The sequence below is a fragment of the Entelurus aequoreus genome, linkage group LG06 (assembly GCF_033978785.1).
Source record: "Entelurus aequoreus isolate RoL-2023_Sb linkage group LG06, RoL_Eaeq_v1.1, whole genome shotgun sequence".
In the NCBI taxonomy this organism is placed as follows: Eukaryota; Metazoa; Chordata; class Actinopteri; order Syngnathiformes; family Syngnathidae; genus Entelurus; species Entelurus aequoreus.
Genome location: NC_084736.1, coordinates 62,068,773 through 62,091,596, shown reverse-complemented (window position 1 = coordinate 62,091,596; position 22,824 = coordinate 62,068,773). Strand labels below are relative to the sequence as shown.

The window sequence follows — 22,824 nt, the reverse complement described above, 5'->3', positions numbered from 1 at the left end:
CTCAGAATAATTGCTTATTAGTAACCCTAACCCTAACCCTTATATGTTCCCTTAGTGTCCAAATAACTCTAAATTAAGTCTTTGTTACTTTAATAAGCAACTAATTAATGGTGAATATGTTCCCCATACTAAAGTGTTACCCACATTTTTCCTTGCAACTTAAAGCCTAACAATTAGCTAAGACACAGCTCTTATCTCAAAACACTCTTAAATTGGGACACTCTCAAGTTGAGGTACCCCTGTATTTGCCTCTCAGCATTAAAACAATCTATTGTTTTATTTGATTTAGTATCCAGTATATAACAGGGATGTCCAAACATGTTCCACTGTGAGTCCAAATGCAAAATACCATAAAAATCAAAGAATCCCGGAAGCCACTTTAATATCTTTTTAGCACAGAACTTTTTTAATGGTGTAAAAAAGAAAAAGTCGCAAAATAATTTTCTACTTATTCTGTGCCTTTTTGACCTATTTCCGCCCCATTTTCCAGTTTGTGTTTCATTCTATTTCTACAATTTTTACAAAAAAAGAGGCCAGGCCTCGGGCGTCCCTGGTATACAATAACAAAACCTTGTTCTTGCTGTTAGCTTTACATTCTTTCTGGCTGGAGGAAGACTGCTTGTCAGAGCTTTAAACACATTGCTGGTCCTGCCATTGTATATTCTGTACTGATCCGGAGATAAACAAGACAATGCAGCCTGTTGAAGACACTCTGCAGACTCTATTCAGTTTATTGTCCTGCATATTCAAGGACCTCAACGCAGAGGACCACAGTCTTAAAAGGAGAGCACACGTTCACTTTCGCCACCTCATAACGTTGCTATTATTACACAAGAATATTACATTACATAATATTGTGTTCTAATGGAGGGGTTCTCAACCATTTTGACATCATGGCCCAAGTTTTCCACGACAGAGCTGTTTATATTGTGGGAAAGCGGACGTAAGAACAGGCTGTCCCCACTCAGGTCCGCATTGAGCTGGAGGGGGCGTGGCCTCCAGCTCCGGCTGAATACCGGAAGTTTGTCGGGAGAAAATTTCTGCCGAGAGGTTATCGGGAGAGGCGCTGAATACCGGGAGTCTCCCGCTAAAAACGGGAGGGTTGGCAAGTATGTAGTTATTTGAATGACTCTTACCATAATATGTTACTTTAACATACCAGGCACGTTCTCAGTTGGTTATTTATATATATATAGTTATATATAACGTAAACTTATTCAGCCTGTTGTTCACTATTCTTTATTTATTTTAAATTGCCTTTAAAATGTCTATTCTTGGTGTTGGGTTTTATCAAATAAATTTCCCCAAAAAATGCGACTTATACTCCAGTGCGACTTATATATGTTTTTTTCCTTTCTTTATTATGCATTTTCGGCCGGTGCGACTTATACTCCGGAGCGACTTATAGTCCGAAAAATACGGTAAATTTCAATGGTCAAAATAAGGTCACAACCTGACATTGAATAAATGTCGTCCAAAAGCATGTTGTTTCAATGTTGTATTTGTGTTGTAAAATATCGGTTGGGAAATTACTAAAATTCAATGGTAAAATCGACATCACAACCTGACATTGAATAAATGTCGCCCAAAAGCATGTTGTTTCAATGTTGTATTTGTGTTGTAAAATATCGGTTGGGAAATTATTCACATCCAATTGTTAAATCAACGTCAGAACCCAACATTGACTAAACATTGTTTAAAAAGCTTGTCGTTCCAACATTTGGTTTGAGTTGCTCAACGTCAGTAGGACCTAATTCAACAAGTTCTCAATGTTGTTTTAATGTCTTTCATCTCCTGGGTTACTCAAATAATATTATTTATTTAACCCGTAACCCTTAGGCTTAGCAAGTCAGGTTGATTAGAAAAATGCATAAGAAAGGACTTGTACTAAAATAAATAAACTGAAATATTAATGAACAACTGAACTGTCAATAATAAAGTGCAAGTGAAAATACAGCTTCACCACTTTAGTCATAATTGTTGCGCTTAGGAAACTTGTCTATGACTTTAGCTACAAGCTTCTTCTGTTTGTTCGATATTGTGATTACTCCCACAAGTGGTGGAAAAGTGTATTACAACGGAGTACCTCTCCGCCCATACGGACCACTGCTAGGAAACAGATTTTTTTTTGGTGGCCCTGTTGGGGGCGCTCGCGGCCCAACAACACCCTATGGTTAAGAAACACGGTTCTAATGTGTTTGAATGTTCCAACCCTTCAACTAGAACCCATGCGCACAAAATTAAACAATAGTTTCAACCTGCTGTGCGTCGTTATCAAACCCTGTGAAGTTTGAAACCAAATGTGGAATGGCTTGAAATGTCTCAACCAGCGCAGTGCGCTCTACAAAACACCTCCTGTGACTTCAGGTTATTTATCTAAATCACCACAACATTTGGTACACACCTTCAGGGGACTAACATGCACATATCTGTCAAATTTGATTAAGATCGGTTGATAAACATCAGTCAACAAGTCATTAACTAAAGCGTGTTTCTAGGGATATGGGCAAGACTTAAACCCCCCACAAAACTTGTAATTTTAATTTTCACAACTAATTTGCGAGGGTTAATTACCAAACACACACACACGCACACGCACACGCACACACACAGATTGATGATCCGTTGCCCGGATTATGTTTTGTTTTAGTTTAAGACTCCCTTAGTTCTGTTTCAGCACCCGTGGGTTTGTGTTTCTTGATTGTCATGGGTGCTGATTATTTTCACCTGCCTCTGATTAGTGTTCGGGACGCTCACCTGCTCCCGGGCACTAATCAGAGAGCTATTCATTCCTGTCTATCGCCACACTCGGGCTGGCTGTCTTCTGTTACGCTTGGGTCACATTTTACTGCGCGGATTGTTCTCCCAAGATGCAGCAGGAACTCTGGAGGCAATGTGGAGGTAAGACAATGATTTATTCTCATAAATCATTTAAAAATACAAAAATACAAACAACCATGGGGAGCTAAGGCGAAACTTAGCACAGGAATCAAAAGATAAACAGGCATAGGCACCAGAAGAAAGGTATACACAAACGTAACTTGTTTGCTGTAAGCAAAACGTTACGTTTGTTTATACTTTGCAAAATCCCAAGATTCTGCAAAAAAGGATAAAAGCTGATCACACAATAATGACTGATAAGATTTTAACCGTTGTAATCATTTAAAAGTTCATTATGTAGTATTATGCCCATGCAGCCCACTTAACTGCCTTTCTGCTGCTTTGCAAGACCCGTGACTTCAAACTTGACCCCTCATTGCCTACTTCTGGGACAGAATTTTTTGTTTTTATCTTAATTGACCTAAAGTAGGTTCGAGGCAGCAATTTTTTCTGCGCTGGATTTTTATACACTGAATTTTTATTACCAGGATTTTAAAGCACTGAAAAAACTTTCATTCAATAAAATTGTCAGTATAATTTGATGTAAAAAAAAATCAGTTTACAAAATTTGAACACAAAAAATTAAGTTACATAAATTCAGTCTAAAAGAAAAAAGCTTTCGTAATAAAGACACAAATTAACCTCCATAAAAGAGCCATAATTAACAATTACTCACCTCTAATAGTGTGAAAGAGTTCCTGCAGTAGTTGAACACCCGTGGTTAAAAGCAGAAGCATCCTGGAATCACTCATTAGCAGCCCACTCAAGTGGTGATTCCCTCCTCAAGTGGTTAATATGAAGCCGAGGAGCATAAACTCACACGGGGCAGCAATATCTGCCTGCAAAAAGCACGCTCATGGACGGGTTATGGCGGATGAAGAAGAGGAAGGGATGGTCAGCGATGAAGACATGTGTTCGCGAGATACAGCGTAACCCTAAGAAACTCTCGTTGGCGCAGGCGGCAGCAGCAGCCTCGGTTCCTTCCTCATTCACCTCCACAAAGGCCTTGTGGATCACATTTGACAAGACCAGGTCCTTGGCAGGAGACATGCCTGCGAACATACAGCAAGTGTCAAAGAAGGCATTTGAAAAAGAGGTGACACAAAATCAAATATTAACAAGGAGTAGCAAGAATATCGCTTGTGCATGAAATACGTTTGAAATAACAATTAACAGAACAAATGAATAGGATCATTTAGTAAATGCAATAAGGATGAATGAAGAAGGTGAAAATCCGAAAAAAATGTATAGGTCATATTTAATCTATTCTATTATCGGGGTTGAGCACTTTGTGTAATTAATCAGATGCTATGTGTGATGTAGACGACTGTGACCCAGAGTGTTATTGGAAGTCACCAAATTATTACAACACTTACTTTAAATCAAATTACTGATCCAAAATCAAAGGGAAGGGCTTTGGAGAAGGTGAGCTGTATGCTCTGTAAACTCGTACTAATACACTGTAACAAGTAGGAGTGGTAGTGTATCGAGTGTAGAACCAGTAACAGAACGATACTTGCATGATGAGATCTGTACTTTTCAATTCTCTTCTGTTTATTTTCAAAAATGTGTGTTTTGTTGTTCCATTGTTAATACTTGTATTTGTATTAGGAGTGTGACAGTATATCGATATTGCAAACTATCATAATATTTACCCTTACGATACAATTAGCAATATGCTCTTTTCAGTATTGTTTTTTTTTTTTGCCACTACAGAACGCCTCTCATGGTTTCTTCATAGTCAGTCGGGTCACGGTTTCCGGAGACAAGTTTCATAAAAAGTCTTACAGACTTACTGGTGTGCTTTAGTAAAAACACTTCCACAGGACTGAGATGGAAAGAAGAAGAGAAGTAGTTTTACCTCACAGCCTTTAAAACAGGGCCACATTGCAAATATGGCTGCCTTCAGAGGGCCGTTTCAATTGATGTGGCAGACCACTTTGAATGACATTGCTGACTACATTAGATGACGTGACAGACCACAGTGAATGATATGACGGACAACATTAAATGATGTTGCAGACCACATTAAATGCCTTTGCGGACTACATTAAGTGACGTGACAGACCACATTAAATGATATGGCAGACCACATTGAATGATGTGACGGATGACATTAAACGATGTGGCAGACCACATTAAATGTCATTGCGGACTACATTAAATGAAGTGACAGACCACATTAAATGATGTGGCAGACCACATTGAATGCCATTGCGGACTACATTAAATGACGTGACCGACCACTTTAATGAAGTGGCAGACCACATTGAACGCCATTGCGGACTACATTAAATGACGTGACAGACCACATTGAATGATGTGACTGACGACACTAAATTATGTGGCAGACCACATTGAATGCCATTGCGGACTACATTAAATGAAGTGACAGACCACATTAAATGATGTGGTAGACCACGTTGAATGATGTGACGGACGACACTAAATGATGTGGCAGACCACATTACATGCCATTGCGGATTACATTAAATGAAGTGACAGACCACTTTAAATGATATGGCAGACCACATTGAATGCCATTGCGGACTATATTAAATTAAGTGACAGACCACTTTAAATGATGTGGCAGACCACATTGAATGATGTGACGGACAACATTAAATGATGTGGCAGACCACATTGAATGATGTGACGGACAACATTAAATGATGTGGCAGACCACATTATATGCCATTGCGGACTACATTAAATGAAGTGACAGACCACATTGAATGCCATTGCGGACTACATTAAATTAAGTGACAGACCACATTGAATGATGTGACGGACGACACAAAATGATGTGGCAGACCACATTAAATGCCATTGCGGACTACATTAAATGACATGACAAACCACATTAAATGATGTGGCAAACGACATTGAATTATGTGACGGCCGACACAAAATGATGTGGCAGACCACATTAAATGCCATTGCGGACTGCATTAAATGAAGTGACAGACCACATTAAATGATATGGCAGACCACATTGAATGCCATTGCGGACTACATTAAATGACGTGGCAGACCACATTGAATGCCATTGCGGACCACAATAAATGACGTGACCGACCACTTTAATGATGTGGCAGACCACATTGAACGCCATTGCGGACTACATTAAATGACGTGGCAGACCACATTGAATGATGGGACGGATGACACTAAATGATGTGGCAGACCACATTAAATGCCATTGCGGACCACGTTAAATGAAGTGACAGACCACATTAAATGAGGTGGCGGACCAAATTAACTAATGTGGCGGACCAACTTAAATACAGTGGCGAGTCTCTTTAAATGAAGTGGCAGACCACATTGAATGATGTGACGGATGACATTAAATGATGTGGCAGACCACATTAAATGTCATTGCGGACTACATTTAATGAAGTTACAGACCACTTTAAATGATGTGGCAGACCACATTGAATGCCATTGCGGACTACATTAAATGACGTGACCGACCACTTTAATGATGTGGCAGACCACATTGAACGCCATTGCGGACTACATCAAATGACGTGACAGACCACATTGAATGATGTGACTGACGACACTAAATGATGTGGCAGACCACATTGAACGCCATTGCGGACTACATCAAATGACGTGACAGACCACATTGAATGATGTGACCGACCACTTTAATGATGTGGCAGACCACATTGAACGCCATTGCGGACTACATCAAATGACGTGACAGACCACATTAAATGATGTGGCAGACCACATTGAACGCCATTGCGGACTACATTAAATTACGTGACAGACCACATTAAAAATGATGGGACAGACCACATTAAAAAGGATGTGGCAGACCACACTAAATGACGTGACCGACCACTTTAAATGAAAAGTGTGTGCTTCAACCTTTCATGAGCTGTCCTCTGCACCAGTTTGCACAAAGATATATACTCTTAAAAAGACAGTAACGTGTAACTTCTAGCGAGCCTCTCAGAGATCAACATACACATGACATGAGTCAACTGTTGTCGCATTACTTTGAACTAATTACTAAAAATGTAAGAGAATTGCTATAGTTAAGTTTTTATCTCTATTTCCATTTGTTTTCATTCATTCAAGGTCAAACAAAAAAAAAACAGTCAACATAACATTAAAACAAAATCATGAATGAAAAGTAGCAGAAAAAACTACAAACCTATAATATCTGACCCCATTCACAATTACAACATTTGTTGTTCAACTCAGGATACTATTAAAAGGGGAACTGCACTTTTTACATTTTACTAAGAAATGGCTTCCGTCTGGCCACTATACCATACAGACTTGATTGGTGGATTGCTGCAGAGATGCACCTTCTGGAAGGTTCTCCTCTCTCCACAGAGGAATGCTGCAGCTCTGACAGAGTGACCATTGGGTTCTTGGTCACCTCCCTGACTCGACTTAGATAAATGCAGCAATGTACAATGCCTTCTAGATGAAAAGCAATGCTTCCCATCTAACTTGATGGCGCTTGAGAGGTGCTGGGCGAAATTGCCCAAAGATATGTGTGCCAAGCTTGTGGCATCGTATTCAAAAACACTTGAGGCTGTGAATTGCTGCCTAGGGGGATTCAACAAAGTATTGACCAAAGGCTGTGAATACTTATGTAGATGTACCGGTAATAATAATATACAGTATATATTTTTTAAATTAAAATCATTAAAAAAAAACTTTCACATTGTCATTATGGGTTACTGTCTGTAGAATTTTGAGGACAAAAATGAGTTTATTCCATAACAAAAAGTGGAAAAAGTGAAGTTCTGTGAATACTTTACGGATGCACTATATGTCCAATGCTATTGATTTTTATTATGTTTCTACTTAATAGATCTACTTGAGAGCTATGAATTGTGTGAAAAGTTTGACCTTGGAACGGATCATTGTTAGCTCCATTCTTTTCCTCTGGGATGAATTGTAGGCAAAGACTAATCAGGCAAACGTCCTACCAGAAAAATCACTGTTTGACATGTTGAAGGCATCTGACATCCCCATGCTGACCAAGACATTCTTCATGTTGTACTTCTCTTCCATCTTAAACCGAGGCAGCCCCACCTTGACCGCAACTACGTCCATCATATCTGGACGAGTCCACTCCAGGAAGTTCTCATAGGTCAGTTGCGTCTCTATCTGTGGCAGACACACAATCCAAAGTTTGTGTGGGTTGTTTTGTGTGTCTATAATGCATGTCCCATACCGTTTCCAGACCAGTTGAGTCACCCTTCATACTCATGGGGAGAAAGATGAGCATGCTGAGATCCTTCCCTTTGTAAGGCAGCTCCAAGATCTGTCCAACAGAAGCAGATCTTCTTACCACAACACATTTGATGCACCACAAAAAGACAACTTGTCGTTTCTTCACACCCTTTAAAAAGCCAACTGGTCATTTTATTCCTGTCTTTACCTGGCAGTTGGCTTCAGATATGAAAGTCAAAGGAAATGTGGATTGTTGATGCATCATCTTCACTGGTTTGGTTACATTCTAAAAACAACAACATAGGAGCTCATAACACGATGAATGAATTAAAATACATTAAACATGATCATCAAATTATTAAATGATTTTTCCCATCTTATAATGTTGCAAACATCACAATTTTCCATCACTCCAATTCCTTTGTATGAAGTTTAACTGGAAGTGGCTCCTTCAGAAGGATAGTACAGTAGAATATTGTATATTAAATTGAATATACACGTCAGCTACTCACACTCAAGAACAATGTGGTTTGTCTGAGAGGAGAATTTGTTCAAAAGATTGAGAAACGTTCCTTTTTGAAAATAATTGTATTATTTACAACAGTCTGAGAGATAGGCTCCAGCACCCCCCGCGACCCCGAAAGGGACCAGCGGTACAAAATGGATGGATGGAGTCTGTGAGGCCATGAATGTGTCCTGATGACTCCTGGTGATTGGATGAGCGTGAGGAAAGCAAGAAAAAGGGTTGGGGTGTGTGTGTGTGTGTGTGTGTGTGTGTGTGTGTGTGTGTGTGTGTGTGTGTGTGTGTGTGTGTGTGTGTGTGTGTGGCTGTGATCCATCCATCCATTTTGTACCACTCGTCCCTTTTGGGGTAAAAGTTTTCACAGCATTTATGAATGGAAACACAGAACCACTGTTTTTTTACGGTACAATTCTGGCAACCGAGCTCAGTTTTTTCATATCAGAAAAACTGTGTTCCTGTTTTTCCATTTACAGTAATATATTGTAAAAACAACAACCATAGATTTTACAGTAAAAAAAACTAGCAGCTCATTTGTCAGAATTCTACCATAAACAACAGTGGTACTTTGTATTAATTTACAGTAATATGCTGTGGAAACACCATCTTAATTTTTACGGTAAAGTTTAGATGACCGAGCGAAATCTACATATTTTCACATTGTAAGTAAAACAATTGTGTAATAATATCACAAGATAGAGGCGGCCGTCTGATGGGCAGCCATAACTATGATGTGGCCCTCAATCAAAAGCATCTTGACACCCTTTGTACTACCTTTCGCCTTGTTTCTGATAAAAGAGAATAAAAACAATGATTTCTCAACACATAAACCAAGTAAACTTTCCGTTTCGGTCTTCGCCAATATGGACAAAAGCATATGTGGCACGCAACCATTTTAGAGAAGGCTCTGGACTTTAGACAGCTCTGTCTCCTCTGCAGCGCTGGTATTTATTGTTTGTATTAACTCCTTTGTATAGAATCAAATGTTCTTCTTCAATTCTAGTCACCTCTCATTATTTAGACAGCCTTAAAACTAAAGAAAGACTTTCCTTCCTGCAAAAGGGAGGCTCCCATCAGTCACAATATAACCCAAAGCAAGACCAATGTCAGAAGAAGGTAATACATTTAAATTCTGCACAGAAATATTCCTTTGCCTGTTAATTAAAAAAGCTAAAGTTTATCAGCTGTGGTATATTTTCTTTAGTGGCTCTTCTCATTGTAAATGCTGCTGAATACCGATCATATTGAAAGTGCAGCAACATTCTGACAATAATCAGAACACAAAAAAAATTGATTAATTGAATCAAAAAAACGGTTTGAAGATGATCTGCAAATGAAGTGTTATGAATGTAGTATGTGCTGGGACAGAACAGGTCACTAAGACAACATAAATTAAGTATGCATTTGATTATTTAGATGGATGATCCAATGCCATGAACACAACATGTGTGCGGTCCATAAATAACAATCAATGTATCCCTCTTTTTCTGTTCCTCTCATTATAAGCAGAGTTTAGTTTACTCTCATTTCCCCCACAACTGTTATAATTGTATTTATTTTTGTATTTATTTGACAGGAATAGTACAATTAAACATTGCTACTCACAGGTAACCGATGTCAAAGTTAAATTGTCCAAGTTATTGCACGAGCTAGGTCGACAATTCAGTAATATGAAATATGAAATGAAATATGAAACCCACTTCGTGATGAGGGAAAAAACATAGTTGGGTTTTTTTTACAGTTAGTTTTTATTGTGAATCAGACTGACTGAATTTAGTCAATGTTGTGGTTTGATGACATTGCTTATTTTTGTTGTTTAGCATTATGGTTCAGTGTTTCCCCCAGAAAATGTGTTAGTTAAGGTGGTGTCTCTCCGGGCAGACGGACCGGGGAAAGGGGTGGGTGGGTTTAAGGATCGGTGTAACTCGGCCTGTCGCCATCATGTCTCCACCTCGTCGAATGGCGATATACGATATATATCTCGATATTTTTTACGTAAAGTAAAAACAAAACAGTCCTAGTTACCTGAGATACAAAGTATGTCATTATTATGACTTAGTAAGTCAATATTTTTTACTATGTCAAAATAATGACTTACTAAGTCAAATTGACTTACTGCAAGTAAGCGTTTGCAATAAGCGTTTGAAAACCACAATGACCTGGAATCTGTGTGGGCGGAAATCAAATTTAAAAACGCTAAGCCGGTACTAATAGGGACTGTTTATAGACCCCCTAATCAGAGTAATTTCTATGGGGCTTTGGAAGAATGCTTGGCAGGGACAGACAACATGGAGAAAATTATAACTGGGGATCTGAACACAGATATTCAACGCAAAGATGCGCCTGTCTTCAGATCCTTCAGCAAGTTTTGTAATCTGCACGGTCTTTCCCAGCTAATAGCTCTACCCACAAGGGTGTGTGATTCCACCCAATCAACCATAGATCTCATTCTCACTTCAGACCGGCCTAAAATAAAAAATAGTGGGGTCATGATCTGTGGTCTTAGCGACCACTATCTAACCTTCTGCACCCGTAAAATAGCTAAACCTAAAGTCAATGGCCACATAACAGCCCAATCCAGATCCCTCAAAAAATACTCCAATGACAATTTCAATTTAAAATTAGATGAGTGGGACTGGTCCCCTGTGCTCGCGAGCAACCTGGTCGATGTTGCTTGGGATCGCTTCAAAACGGCGTTCCTAAAGATACTAAATGACATGGCTCCCGTGAAAACAGTCAGGCTCAAAGCCCGCTCGGAACCATGGATGAATACGGACCTATTAGCTGCCATAAAAGACAGAGACAGGAAATACTCTGAATACCAAAAATGTAAAACAGAAGTAGATAAACAACCCAATAATATAACCTCAAATTACTCCTTTCAACTCTCAAAAAGCAATGCAATAATTAAGAAATAAGTCAACCAACCTGACTAAATCCTTAAAAAAAAATTACATTAACGACAAAATAGAGGAAAACACAAATAAGCCACGTGAGCTCTGGAAAATTCTCAACAACCAGCTTCCTGGTTGCAGCCAGAAACTTAAAACAAGACTCACCAACATCAGCATCAAGGAGGGTGACTCCCTCATTACAGACAAAATGGAGGTAGCTAGCAGACTTAACATCTTTTTCACCAGCATAGCCGCAACTCTTGTCAACAAGCTGTCCCACCACTCTGGTCGCTTTGGTGTAGAACACATTAAAGCCTTCTACAGAAAGCTAGGAGTATCCAATGATGATTTCAAATTGGAAATGGTCACAGCTGATGAGGTGTTTAAAAAATTGAGTGCGCTCCACCCTAACAAGGCCACCGGCCTTGATAATATTCCCTCCAGATTCCTCAGGGACTCTGCCTCCATCATTGCCCCGATCATCACGCACATAATAAACCTATCAATTACACAAGGCCAAGTACCATAAGATTTTAAGATAGCAAGAGTAACTCCCCTCTTTAAAAAAGGAAGCAAATTGGAACCTGGCAACTACCGACCTGTTTCTATTCTCAGTTCCATTTCGAAAGTAATGGAGAAAATAGTTTATGAACAGGTCGATAGTTACCTTGCCACTAATAAACTCATGTACAAATTCCAATCCGGCTTCAGAACTAACCACTCCACTGACACATGCCTTCTCTATCTGACCGACCACATCAAACATGAGGTGGACGCGGGCAAATACTGCGGCATGGTCATGCTGGACCTTCAGAAGGCCTTTGACACCGTTAACCACGCTATACTGTTGGATAAGCTCAGAGCAATCGGATTTAACAAAACCTCATGGAGCTGGATGCAATCTTACTTGGAGGGGAGGGAGCAGGTGGTAGAGGTGAACGGCACCGTGTCCCCCCCCTCTCGGTGAGTTGTGGAGTCCCCCAAGGCAGTATATTGGGACCTTTACTGTTCCTAATATACATAAACGACATGTCATCGGCATGCGACTGTGAATTGTTTTTGTTTGCGGATGACTCTGCCTTGCTGGTATCCGGCAAGGACAAGTCACAGGTGGAGAAAATCCTCAGTGCTGAGCTCTGTAGAACTTGCACCTGGCTCGCTGACAACAAGCTATCCATACACTTGGGTAAAACAGAATCCATCCTGTTTGGGTCCCACATCAAACTTAAGAAAGTCAATGACTTCACCATAAAAGTAGGTGACATTGTTATCACCAGGAAAGATGAGGTCACCTACCTAGGTTCCATTCTGGAGGCTAACCTTTCCTGTGATAAAATGGCAACCAAGGTAATCAAAAAGGTTAACCAACGAACGAGATTTCTCTACAGAATTTCCTCTCTGGTCAACAAAAGCACCTTGAGGATTCTGGCGGGAACTCTCGTTCAACCCTTTTTCGATTACGCATGCACCTCTTGGTACCCTAGCACCTCCAAAACCCTCAAATCTAAACTCAAAACATCTCAGAACAAGCTAGTCAGGTTACTTCTAGACCTCCACCCCAGATCCCACCTCACTCCTACCCACTTCTCTAAAGTGGGCTGGCTCAAGGTGGAGGACAGAGTTAAACAACTTGCACTGAGCCTAGTCTATAAAATCCGCTACACCTCCCTGATACCGAAGTACATGTCAAACTACTTCCTTAACGTAAATGACCGCCATAACCACAACACCAGGGGGTGCTCCACTAACCACGTTAAACCCAGATTCCGAACTAACAAAGGTCTTAACTCATTCTCTTTCTATGCCACATCAATGTGGAATGCGCTCCCAACAGGTATAAAAGAAAGGGCATCTCTATCCTCCTTCAAAACCGCAATAAAAGTTCACCTCCAGGCAGCTACAACCCTAAACTAACACCCTCCCCGGATTGCTAATAATCAAATGTAAACAATAAAATGCAGATACTTTTTTATTTTTCTTATGCCTTCTGATCTCTCTCTCTCTCTCTCTCTCTCTATGTCCACTACTTGATGTCCATACCCCCCCCCCCCTCCACACCCCTGATTGTAAATAATGTAAATAATTCAATGTGATTATCTTGTGTGATGACTGTATTATGATGATAGTATATATGATAGTATATATATGTATCATGAATCAATTTAAGTGGACCCCGACTTAAACAAGTTGAAAAACTTATTCGGGTGTTACCATTTAGTGGTCAATTGTACGGAATATGTACTTCACTGTGCAACCTACTAATAAAAGTCTCAATCAATCAAAAAAAAAAAAAAAAGAGTTAAAAGTGGGGCCACATGCTGACATATGCTCAACTCATCATGCTTAATTTATTACAGCATTTGGGAAGCCTGTAGTTGATTTTTATTATATAAATGTTTTATTTTTATCAACATGTGATAGCAGGGACCCTGCAATTCAAAACTAGACTGCTACATTATTAATGATTTAATGTAACTAGTTGAAAATAGTACAATAGCAATAGGAGAGACTATTCATCCCTGAACACTATGGAGTTCATGTAAACTTTATGATGCAGTTACATTATTATATCAACTATCAGAGACAGCTTCAGGAAACTCTTCATTTAACATAATGTCGTTTTTTGCTGCTTCAACACAGCTCAATCAACACAGAAAAAGGTCAAGTGAAATAACTTAGTTAACTGTAGGTCAATAATGCTTGTCTTTCTCTCAGACAGACAGGGCTTTGCTGTCCGTAACGCACACACACACGCACACACCGCACAGTGAGCTAACGTTACGCTAAAAGCTAATTAGCCTTCACCTCAAGGACTGCGAGTGAGCTGAGCTGCCGCTTATGTTTCTAGAACATCAACGGGCTCATAGTGATGTTACTAGTAGTTGACTGGGAGGTGTTTATTATCATTTGGGGAGAGCCCGCTGCCTTATGCTTACCTGCTAAACACCTTTCTGCTCACCCCACCGCAGGAGCACTGACTCCATGCGTTCTGAATACGCACTGCTGACTGGCTGTTACATGCGCTCTGAATACGCACTACTGATTGGCTGTTACATGCGCTCTGAATATGCACTGCTGTTTGGCTGTTACCGCTCTGCGTGTAACCAATCAGATGGTTCTGTGGGTGGGACAATGCTGGGTGCTACAGAGACGTACTGACAGATGCAGAGGCAGAACTAAGCAGAGCAGCTTGTTAAGACTTTAATTTAGGCGGTGGCTCTTTGTTGTTAAGGCGGCCGCTTTAACAACAAAATGCTGCGGGAAACCCTGTGGTTAGGAATGGAAGTTTAATGATGAGCATAAAAAGTACTTTTACTGCAGTGTTACCTCGTTAATCCTAAATTGAGCGCCACGTGTTGAACTCTCTTTAAACTTCTGGATCCAGTCGCCTTTAAAGTAGATGGCATTGACCAGCACCAGCCTGGTCCTGTCGTTCAACACACCTGGGATCAGTATGTCCGTAATCTTACCTGGTTTAAAAGCAGCAGTGGCACACATCAACGTTGTGTTAACATTGTGTTAACATTGTGTATTGATGGTAAGACGTCTACCTTGTGTCTCATTCTCTACCCATTTGTTGATGTTGATCCTTGCTGCCTCATGTCCTCTTATAAAGTCCACAGACTCCAGCTCTGCTCTGTAGTGTGTTTTAGTTTGTGCTAGAAAATCCTAAAACCAGAAAAAACACATACTTTTTAACATTCATAACTAGCAGAGGTGAAAATAATCATTCTGACTGCATTAAATACACACTTAGAACTCTACAGCAGTGTTTCCCAACCATTATCTAGCCAAGGAACATACCGGTACCCTATTTTATGAACAAAAACAAGGGTACATAATGGAAAGCCCAGGTCCAAAGCCATGGCAACTTGTTCTACCAACAAGCCAAGACCATTTTAGCTACGATCGCCGTGAGCCGTCATCACTGCAGCAAATGCAAATGCAAATGCTGGCTTGCTTGCATTCAAAGAGGTGGAGCTTCACTTCGGTGTTTAGATTACAGTTTAGAGCAGGGGTCACCAACGCGGTGCCCACGGGCACCAGGTAGCCCGTAAGGACCAGATGAGTAGCCCGCTGGCCTGTTTTAAAAATAGCTCAAATAGCAGCACTTACCAGTGAGCTGCCTCTATTTTTAAAATGTTATTTATTTACTAGCAAGCTGGTCTCGCTTTGCTCGACATTTTTAATTCTAAGAGAGACAAAACTCAAATAGAATTTGAAAATCCAAGAAAATATTTTAAAGACTTGGTCTTCACTAACTGACAAAGAAACAGATAACAGATTTGGTGTCCAGTTCAAAGTGTGACATGATTTATTTAAACATTTGAGAGTTGACTTTTGTATTTTACATGAGTTATTATTTGTACAAACATGGTGCAAAGTAATTCATGATTTGTTAAAAAATGTTAGTGGCTAGCTAGTTAAAATGGGATATTGTGATTTCACAAGACTGTCTTAGAAGTGATCATTTGAAAATGTTCAATTTGAAAAATGTGCACATAGAGAAAATATAAAAATAAAGTGTTGCATATTGATATTTATCTGTTTCTATATATATTTATTGTGAGAAATCATTAAGATGATCAGTGTTTCCACAAAGATAAATATCATTAATTATTAATAATAAAATAGAGTTAAAGGTAAATTGAGCAAATTGGCTATTTCTGGCAATTTATTTAAGTGTGTATCAAACTGGTAGCCCTTTGCATTAATCAGTACCCAAGAAGTAGCTCTTGGTTTCAAAAAGGTTGGTGACCCCTGGTTTAGAGCATTGATAACATAAAATGTAGATTGTTACTGTAACTGGTTTAGTAAGATGGGATAAAAGCTCAGCAGAAAATTAAAGATGGTAGGCAGGAAGTCAAGAGGCACTTTTTTTTATTGCCAACATTTAGGTTTGTCGTCAAAACATGCCAAGACACACACTTCCGGCTACAAAATAAAAGCGTTACGAGTTACAGCCGGTCCAACTACACTAACCAAAATGAAAAAAGGGCTTACATTACCATCATGCTTTGATTGTCAAATATGTTTTACAATGTAATCTGTGATAGTTCTCCCAAAATAAATGCTAGTACATCAATTGAGGAATATGGTGGGGGAATTTTAAATATTATGTATTTTATTTTATAACATGTTTTATAACAGTTACGGAATGTTTACCAGGCTGAATATTACATTAATAAATAGAGGAAGTTAAGACATTGTCATGCAGTAATATGAATACCATTAACTTGTACAACATATAATGTACAGAATATCAGAAGCACTTATTCAGGTAAGAATATCACAGATTACATTACCAAACATCTTTGACTATCAAACCATGATTGTAACAATCCACATTTTGTGTTATTAATGCGCAAAACTGGTATCCAAACACAGAAGTGTAGCTTCTTTCCTCTGAATGCAAGAGCTCCTACGGCAGGAATTGAAATTATGTCTGGGATTCTGTAGGTCATTTTTTTTAGTGTCATATAAAGCGTGTTTATGTCAATTTTGTCTTGAGCTGTTTAAAAAAGCATGACGTTTAATAAACATGTCATTGAAGCAAAAAAATTGTCCACTCATAGTCTTAAAAACTTAAAAATAATCGGGATTAATCTGTGATTAATCACGACAACATTGAGTTTTATATATATATATATATATATATATATATATATATATATATATATATATATATATATATATATATATATATATATATATATATATACACACTATCGTTCAAAAGTTTGGGGTCACATTGAAATGTCCTTATTTTTGAAGGAAAAGCACTGTACTTTTCAATGAAGATAACTTTAAACTAGTCTTAACTTTAAAGAAATACACTCTATACATTGCTAATGTGGTAAATGACTATTCTAGCTGCAAATGTCTGGTTTTTGGTGCAATATCTACATAGGTGTATAGAGGCCCATTTCCAGCAACTATCACTCCAGTGTTCTAATGGTACAATGTGTTTGCTCATTGGCTCAGAAGGCTAATTGATGATTAGAAAACCCTTGTGAATTCATGTTCACACATCTGAAAACAGTTTAGCTTGTTACAGAAGCTACAAAACTGACCTTCCTTTGAGCAGATTGAGTTTCTGGAGCATCACATTTGTGGGGTCAAGTAAACGCTCAAAATGGCCAGAAAAAGAGAACTTTCATCTGATACTCGACAGTCTATTCTTGTTCTTAGAAATGAAGGCTATTCCACAAAATTGTTTGGGTGACCCCAAACTTTTGAACGGTAGTGTATATATATATATATATATATATATATATAATGTAATTCACAATATACAATGTGAATATCTAATTTGTATCTTGCACTGTTGACTTTATATTGCTCAAACAATTGAATGTAATAGAATGTTTTGTTTTGCTGATATTGTCCTACCTTCTACATCTACCACATATAAATGTTTTTGTTTTATGTTTGCCTAAATCTTTGTTTTGTGTTTTATTCTGCTAATAATCCCAAACAACAACTTCAAGGCCAACATCTCCAAATCATTAAATAATCTTGAAAAACATTCAAGTAAAAAATATCTGTCTTGATATTGGGTCCTGTAATATTTGGTATTGGATATATTTCAATATTCGTTGTATCGCCCACTTTTATTGCAAAGCCTGAATTTCTGCGGTAACTCTTGGATCCTTTTATGGAGTGTATCGTGTTTATCCCAAAAGTGCTGTCATTGTCCTCATTCCTTATGCAAGACTCTCAAGATTTGTGTCTTTGTCTTCTTGTTAGCTGGAACAAAATAGAAGATAGAACAACACAAACCTCAACAAACGTGTAAGACTTCTCCCCATACAGCCTGTTGGCAACACTGAGGGCATAAAGTGATTTTGGATTGTTCAGCTCCAGCAGCACTTTGGCAAAGCTGGCATGGATTTCATCATGGCCTTCAATTTTCAGACACTGTGGATCGAGAAAACGAGAAGTTACACAGCAAGCAGATCGATTCAAGCTGTGCTGACACCAATAAGTGAATAATTAGTGCACAGTTGCAGACATTCACCTGCAAATAGCATTTACATTAAGTCAATAGGGCGGGTTGACATGAACACCACAACTTGTACCCTTTAAGACGCATGCAACCATTCACGCATCCATGCAAGCACTCACGCCACTATTTTGCTCTGTTTGCTATTTATAGTGTCGTATGTTATGGACTTTAAATTTATATTTAGTAAGTTACAATGTTTAAAGAAGTATTTAAGAGGGATGAGCACTTCAATTTCCTAAACAGACTTTGGGCAAACAAAATGATCAGTTTATCTGTTAATAAGATAGTAACAGGATGAGAGGATGTTCTGAATCCCTGTTTCAATGCCAGTGCCAAAGGGGTTGGCGTAGCAATTGCATGGTTTTACTCAATTTCCCGTTTGGGTTGAACACATCCATCCAATGATCAATTTTCTGTATACTCAGGGTTGTATCTGTATTAAATTGATACTACAGTAGTGTGGTGATATCATTTGCAAGAGGAGACATGCTCAGACGAGAATAGTGGCGCTTCATTGTGGTGCAAAAACAGCAGCTGTTAAGATGCAAAGACGAGACCTCTGCCAGCACAACAACAGTCGTTAAGATGGAATCATGTTAGGGTTTCATTAAAGGCCTACTGAAACCCACTACTACCGACCACGCAGTCTGATAGTTTATATATTAATGATGAAATCTTAACATTGCAACACATGCCAATACGGCCGGGTTAACTTATAAAGTGCAATTTTAAACTTCCCAGGCAACTTCCGCTTGAAAACGTCGCGGTATGATGACGTATGCGCGTGACGTCACAAGGTCAAGGGAAGTGTTTGGACCCAATCAAATACCTTTGTTTTCTTCGACAAAATTCCACAGTATTCTGGACATCTGTGTTGGTGAATCTTTTGCAATTTGTTTAATGGACAATGGAGACTGCAAATAAGAAAGTTGTAGGTGCGATTGGTGGAGCGGCGGACTACAGCAACACCAACACCAGGAGGTTGTGTTGTGTTTTGAGCAGGATAGCAGACGCGCTACCGTGAGTACGCCTCGCCGCCGCATCTAAGTTAGCTTCTGTTTTTTTAGCTTCGCCAAGCTGAATATTATTAATCGTGTATTTACATGTTCATGGTTTAATAGTATTTTTGATCTTCTGTCTATCCATCCAGTCAGGGTTTTTTTTAATTTAGTTTCTATCTGCATTTGAGACTGATGCTATCACGTTGGCTACGTTGCTAGGTTAGCTTCTATTTTTTTTAGCTTCGCAAAGCTGAATATTATTAATCGTGTATTTACATGTTCATGGTTTAATAGTGTTTTTGATCTTCTGTCTATCCATCCAGTCAGGTTTTTTTTAATTTAGTTTCTATCTGCATTTGAGACTGATGCTATCCCGTTGGCTACGTAGCTAGGTTAGCTTCTATTTTTTTAGCTTAAAAAGCTGAATATTATTAATTGTGTATTTACATGTTCAGTCACTGTGAATGTCCATTTCGTGTTCTCGACTCTCATTTTCAAGAGGATATAGTATCAGAGGTGGTTTAAAATACAAATCTGTGATCCACAATAGAAAAAGGAGAGAGTGTGGAATTCAATGCGCCAGCTTGTACCTAAGTTACGGTCAGAGCGAAAAAAGATACGTCCATCACTGCCTCTCAAGTCCTTCACTGTAACGTTCCTCATCTACGAATCTTTCATCCTCGCTCAAATTAATGGGGTAATCGTCACTTTCTCGGTCCGAATCTCTCTCGCTCCATTGTAAACAATGGGGAATTGTGAGGAATACTAGCTCCTGTGACGTCACGCTACTTCCGGTACAGGCAAGGCTTTTTTTATCAGCGAGCAAAAGTTGCGAACTTTATCGTCGATTTTTTCTACTAAATCCTTTCAGCAAAAATATGGCAATATCGCGAAATGATCAAGTATGACACATAGAATGGATCTGCTATTCCCGTTTAAATAAAAAAAATTAATTTCAGTAGGCCTTTAAGTTAAAAAGAACATGTTGGGTTGGTGTATGTATATAAATATATACACATGTATGTATATGTATGTATATATACAGTATATACATAAATACATTTGAAAAATCCCTCCTTTTTGGGACCACCCTAATTTTGATAGATTTCACCACCAGGGGTGCAAATGAGATCTCTATTTTTTGTTTTTTGTAATGTGTTTAAGGCCGATGACCAACGAGTCACGGACCACAGATGGCCCCTGTGCCGCACTTTGGGCAACCCAGCTGCAGAAGCTAACTGTTAATGGCCACTATAGTCTTAGTACCGTAGTGTATTTTTTCATCCCATGGTCAAATATGGGACGCAGGTTGTCTTACGTCAGCACCGGAAGTCGTAAAATCAACTGTTCACCTGGCGGGTTTTTACGGGGATGAATAGGGAAGTCCTTCTTTAGCTGCCGTCTTGTTTTATCATATATTGCTGCCTTTGCACCTGTCAATGTTTACTTTTGTGTAGAGATGTATAAATGCTTTATAATGTAATATCGGAAATTATCGGTATCGTTTTTTTATTATTGGTATCAGTTTTTTTGTTTTGTTTTAGACTTAGACTTAGACAAACTTTAATGATCCACAAGGGAAATTGTTCAACACAGTAGCTCAGTTAGAATGATGGAAAGTGTAAGGATGGAAAGGACAATGCAGGTATAAATAGACTAATATAGCGATAAAAAAATCTAACATATATACGAATATATACATAATATGTGTACAGAATAATATATATACAGATATATTATATTATGTCTATAACATATATACAATATATACCAATGACCATGTACAATATTACAGTATATGTGATTATTTTTATTAAATCAACATAAAAAACACAAGATACACTTACAATTAGTGCACCAACCCAAAAAACTCCCTCCCCCATTTACACTCATTCACAAAAAAGGGTTGTTTCTATCTGTTATTAATATTCTGGTTCGTACATTATATATCAATATATATCAATACAGTCTGCAAGGGATACAGTCCGTAAGCACACATGATTGTGCGTGCTGCTGGTCCACTAATAGTACTAACCTTTAACAGTTAATTTTACTCATTTTCATTAATTACTAGTTTCTATGTAACTGTTTTTATATTGTTTTACTTTCTTCTTTTATTCAAGAAAATGTTTTGAATTTATTCATCTTATTTTATTTTATTAATTTAAAAAAAAATTAGGGTTAGGGTTAGGGTTATCTTCACCATACCTGGTTGTCCAAATTAGGCATAATAATGTGTTAATTCCACGACTGTATATATCGATATCGATAATTAAGAGTTGGACAATATCGGAATATCGGATATCGGCAAAAAAGCCATTATCTTACATCCCTACTTTTGTGTGCACATTAAATCAACAAAAAATCCTGACTTTGGAGCAATGTTCACAGACTCTGGTGTTTGGCTCTCTATTAGATGCAATGGTTTTCCGTATTGGGACCATGATTTCGGTCATTACTTGTTCACCGGTCCTCATATGGGAGGTACATTTCCGTGTTGATGTCTCAAGAAGGGTAAATATACAAGAACACACACACACACACACACACACACACACACACAGCACACAAACACACACACACACGCGCACTTTGCACTTTACCCCTTGAACTGCAGTCAGCCATTTAACTTACAGTATGTCAGAATTCTCAATCACCAACTCCTATTAAACACATTCAGGTTGCAGTTGTGAACACACACATGTTGCTTAGAGTTGATTTGAAAGTGTACCTCTGCCATCTGTGAGGCTGTGTTGCCAGCAGCCCCCAGCATCACCATGGCGAGGGCTGAAGAGATGCTGAAAGGGGAGAAGAAGACATTTGCAGTCTTGTCCTCGTCGCTTAATCTTCTCAGCAGATCCAAGCAGAAGGTGGTGTTGGCTTTGGCTAGAATGTCTGCTGATGACGCCATTTTGTCTGGAAAAAAACCCCAAAACATTTACATACAATTTAGAATGAATTCACACGAAATACATATATTTTCGGAGAATTAAGCACTTGGAATAAATAAATAACATGCTGCTGGCACTCACTATATGCAAATGGATTTCGTTCACGACAGCGTGATATTTGATACCGCATTGGAATTGAGCCATAATCAAAAGTTAATTCCTGTACCACATAAAACATTACAAGTGCACCCATATACTCTTATACGTCGATAGATTAATTACTTACTAACATACGTTTTTGTAGGTCCTCCGGTGGTCCAGAAACACTCAGACTGTTGTCAAAAAAGTGTTTTTTATATATATATATACATATATCTTTTTTATTACACGTACACGCCCAGGAGGAACGTCATTGGAAAATCAA

General features: G+C 38.6%; 1 protein-coding gene and 1 long non-coding RNA gene across 5 annotated transcripts in view; one reads left to right on the top strand and one right to left on the bottom strand.

Moving 5' to 3' along the window:
- Positions 1-22,824, bottom strand: part of LOC133652411 (leukocyte elastase inhibitor-like) — a 43,429-nt gene extending 20,605 nt beyond the window's left edge. Inside the window, exons 1-9 of one of the 3 annotated variants that reach the window (XR_009826571.1) lie at positions 22,687-22,824; positions 22,241-22,425; positions 18,283-18,420; positions 15,051-15,168; positions 14,827-14,969; positions 8,294-8,371; positions 8,087-8,176; positions 7,839-8,019; positions 3,557-3,932 (exon numbers count right to left, since the gene is read on the bottom strand). Coding sequence is in view for 2 of the 3 variants with exons in the window: in XM_062051143.1 (XP_061907127.1) it covers positions 3,697-3,932; positions 7,839-8,019; positions 8,087-8,176; positions 8,294-8,371; positions 14,827-14,969; positions 15,051-15,168; positions 18,283-18,420; positions 22,241-22,420 (1,164 nt within the window). In the remaining variant the exon portion in view is untranslated. Of the gene's footprint in view, positions 1-2,935; positions 3,933-7,838; positions 8,020-8,086; positions 8,177-8,293; positions 8,372-14,826; positions 14,970-15,050; positions 15,169-18,282; positions 18,421-22,240; positions 22,426-22,686 lie in introns of those variants that run through there. The other 2 variants (XM_062051143.1, XM_062051144.1) reach the window with 2 other exon arrangements.
- On the top strand, positions 2,755-8,537 carry LOC133652414 (uncharacterized). Of its 2 annotated transcripts, none has more exons than XR_009826572.1 (3): positions 2,755-2,901; positions 7,939-8,002; positions 8,096-8,537. It is a non-coding gene; the product is annotated as an uncharacterized LOC133652414 (long non-coding RNA). The 2 variants fall into 2 exon arrangements; XR_009826573.1 differs by having other exon boundaries at positions 2,822-2,901; positions 7,811-8,002.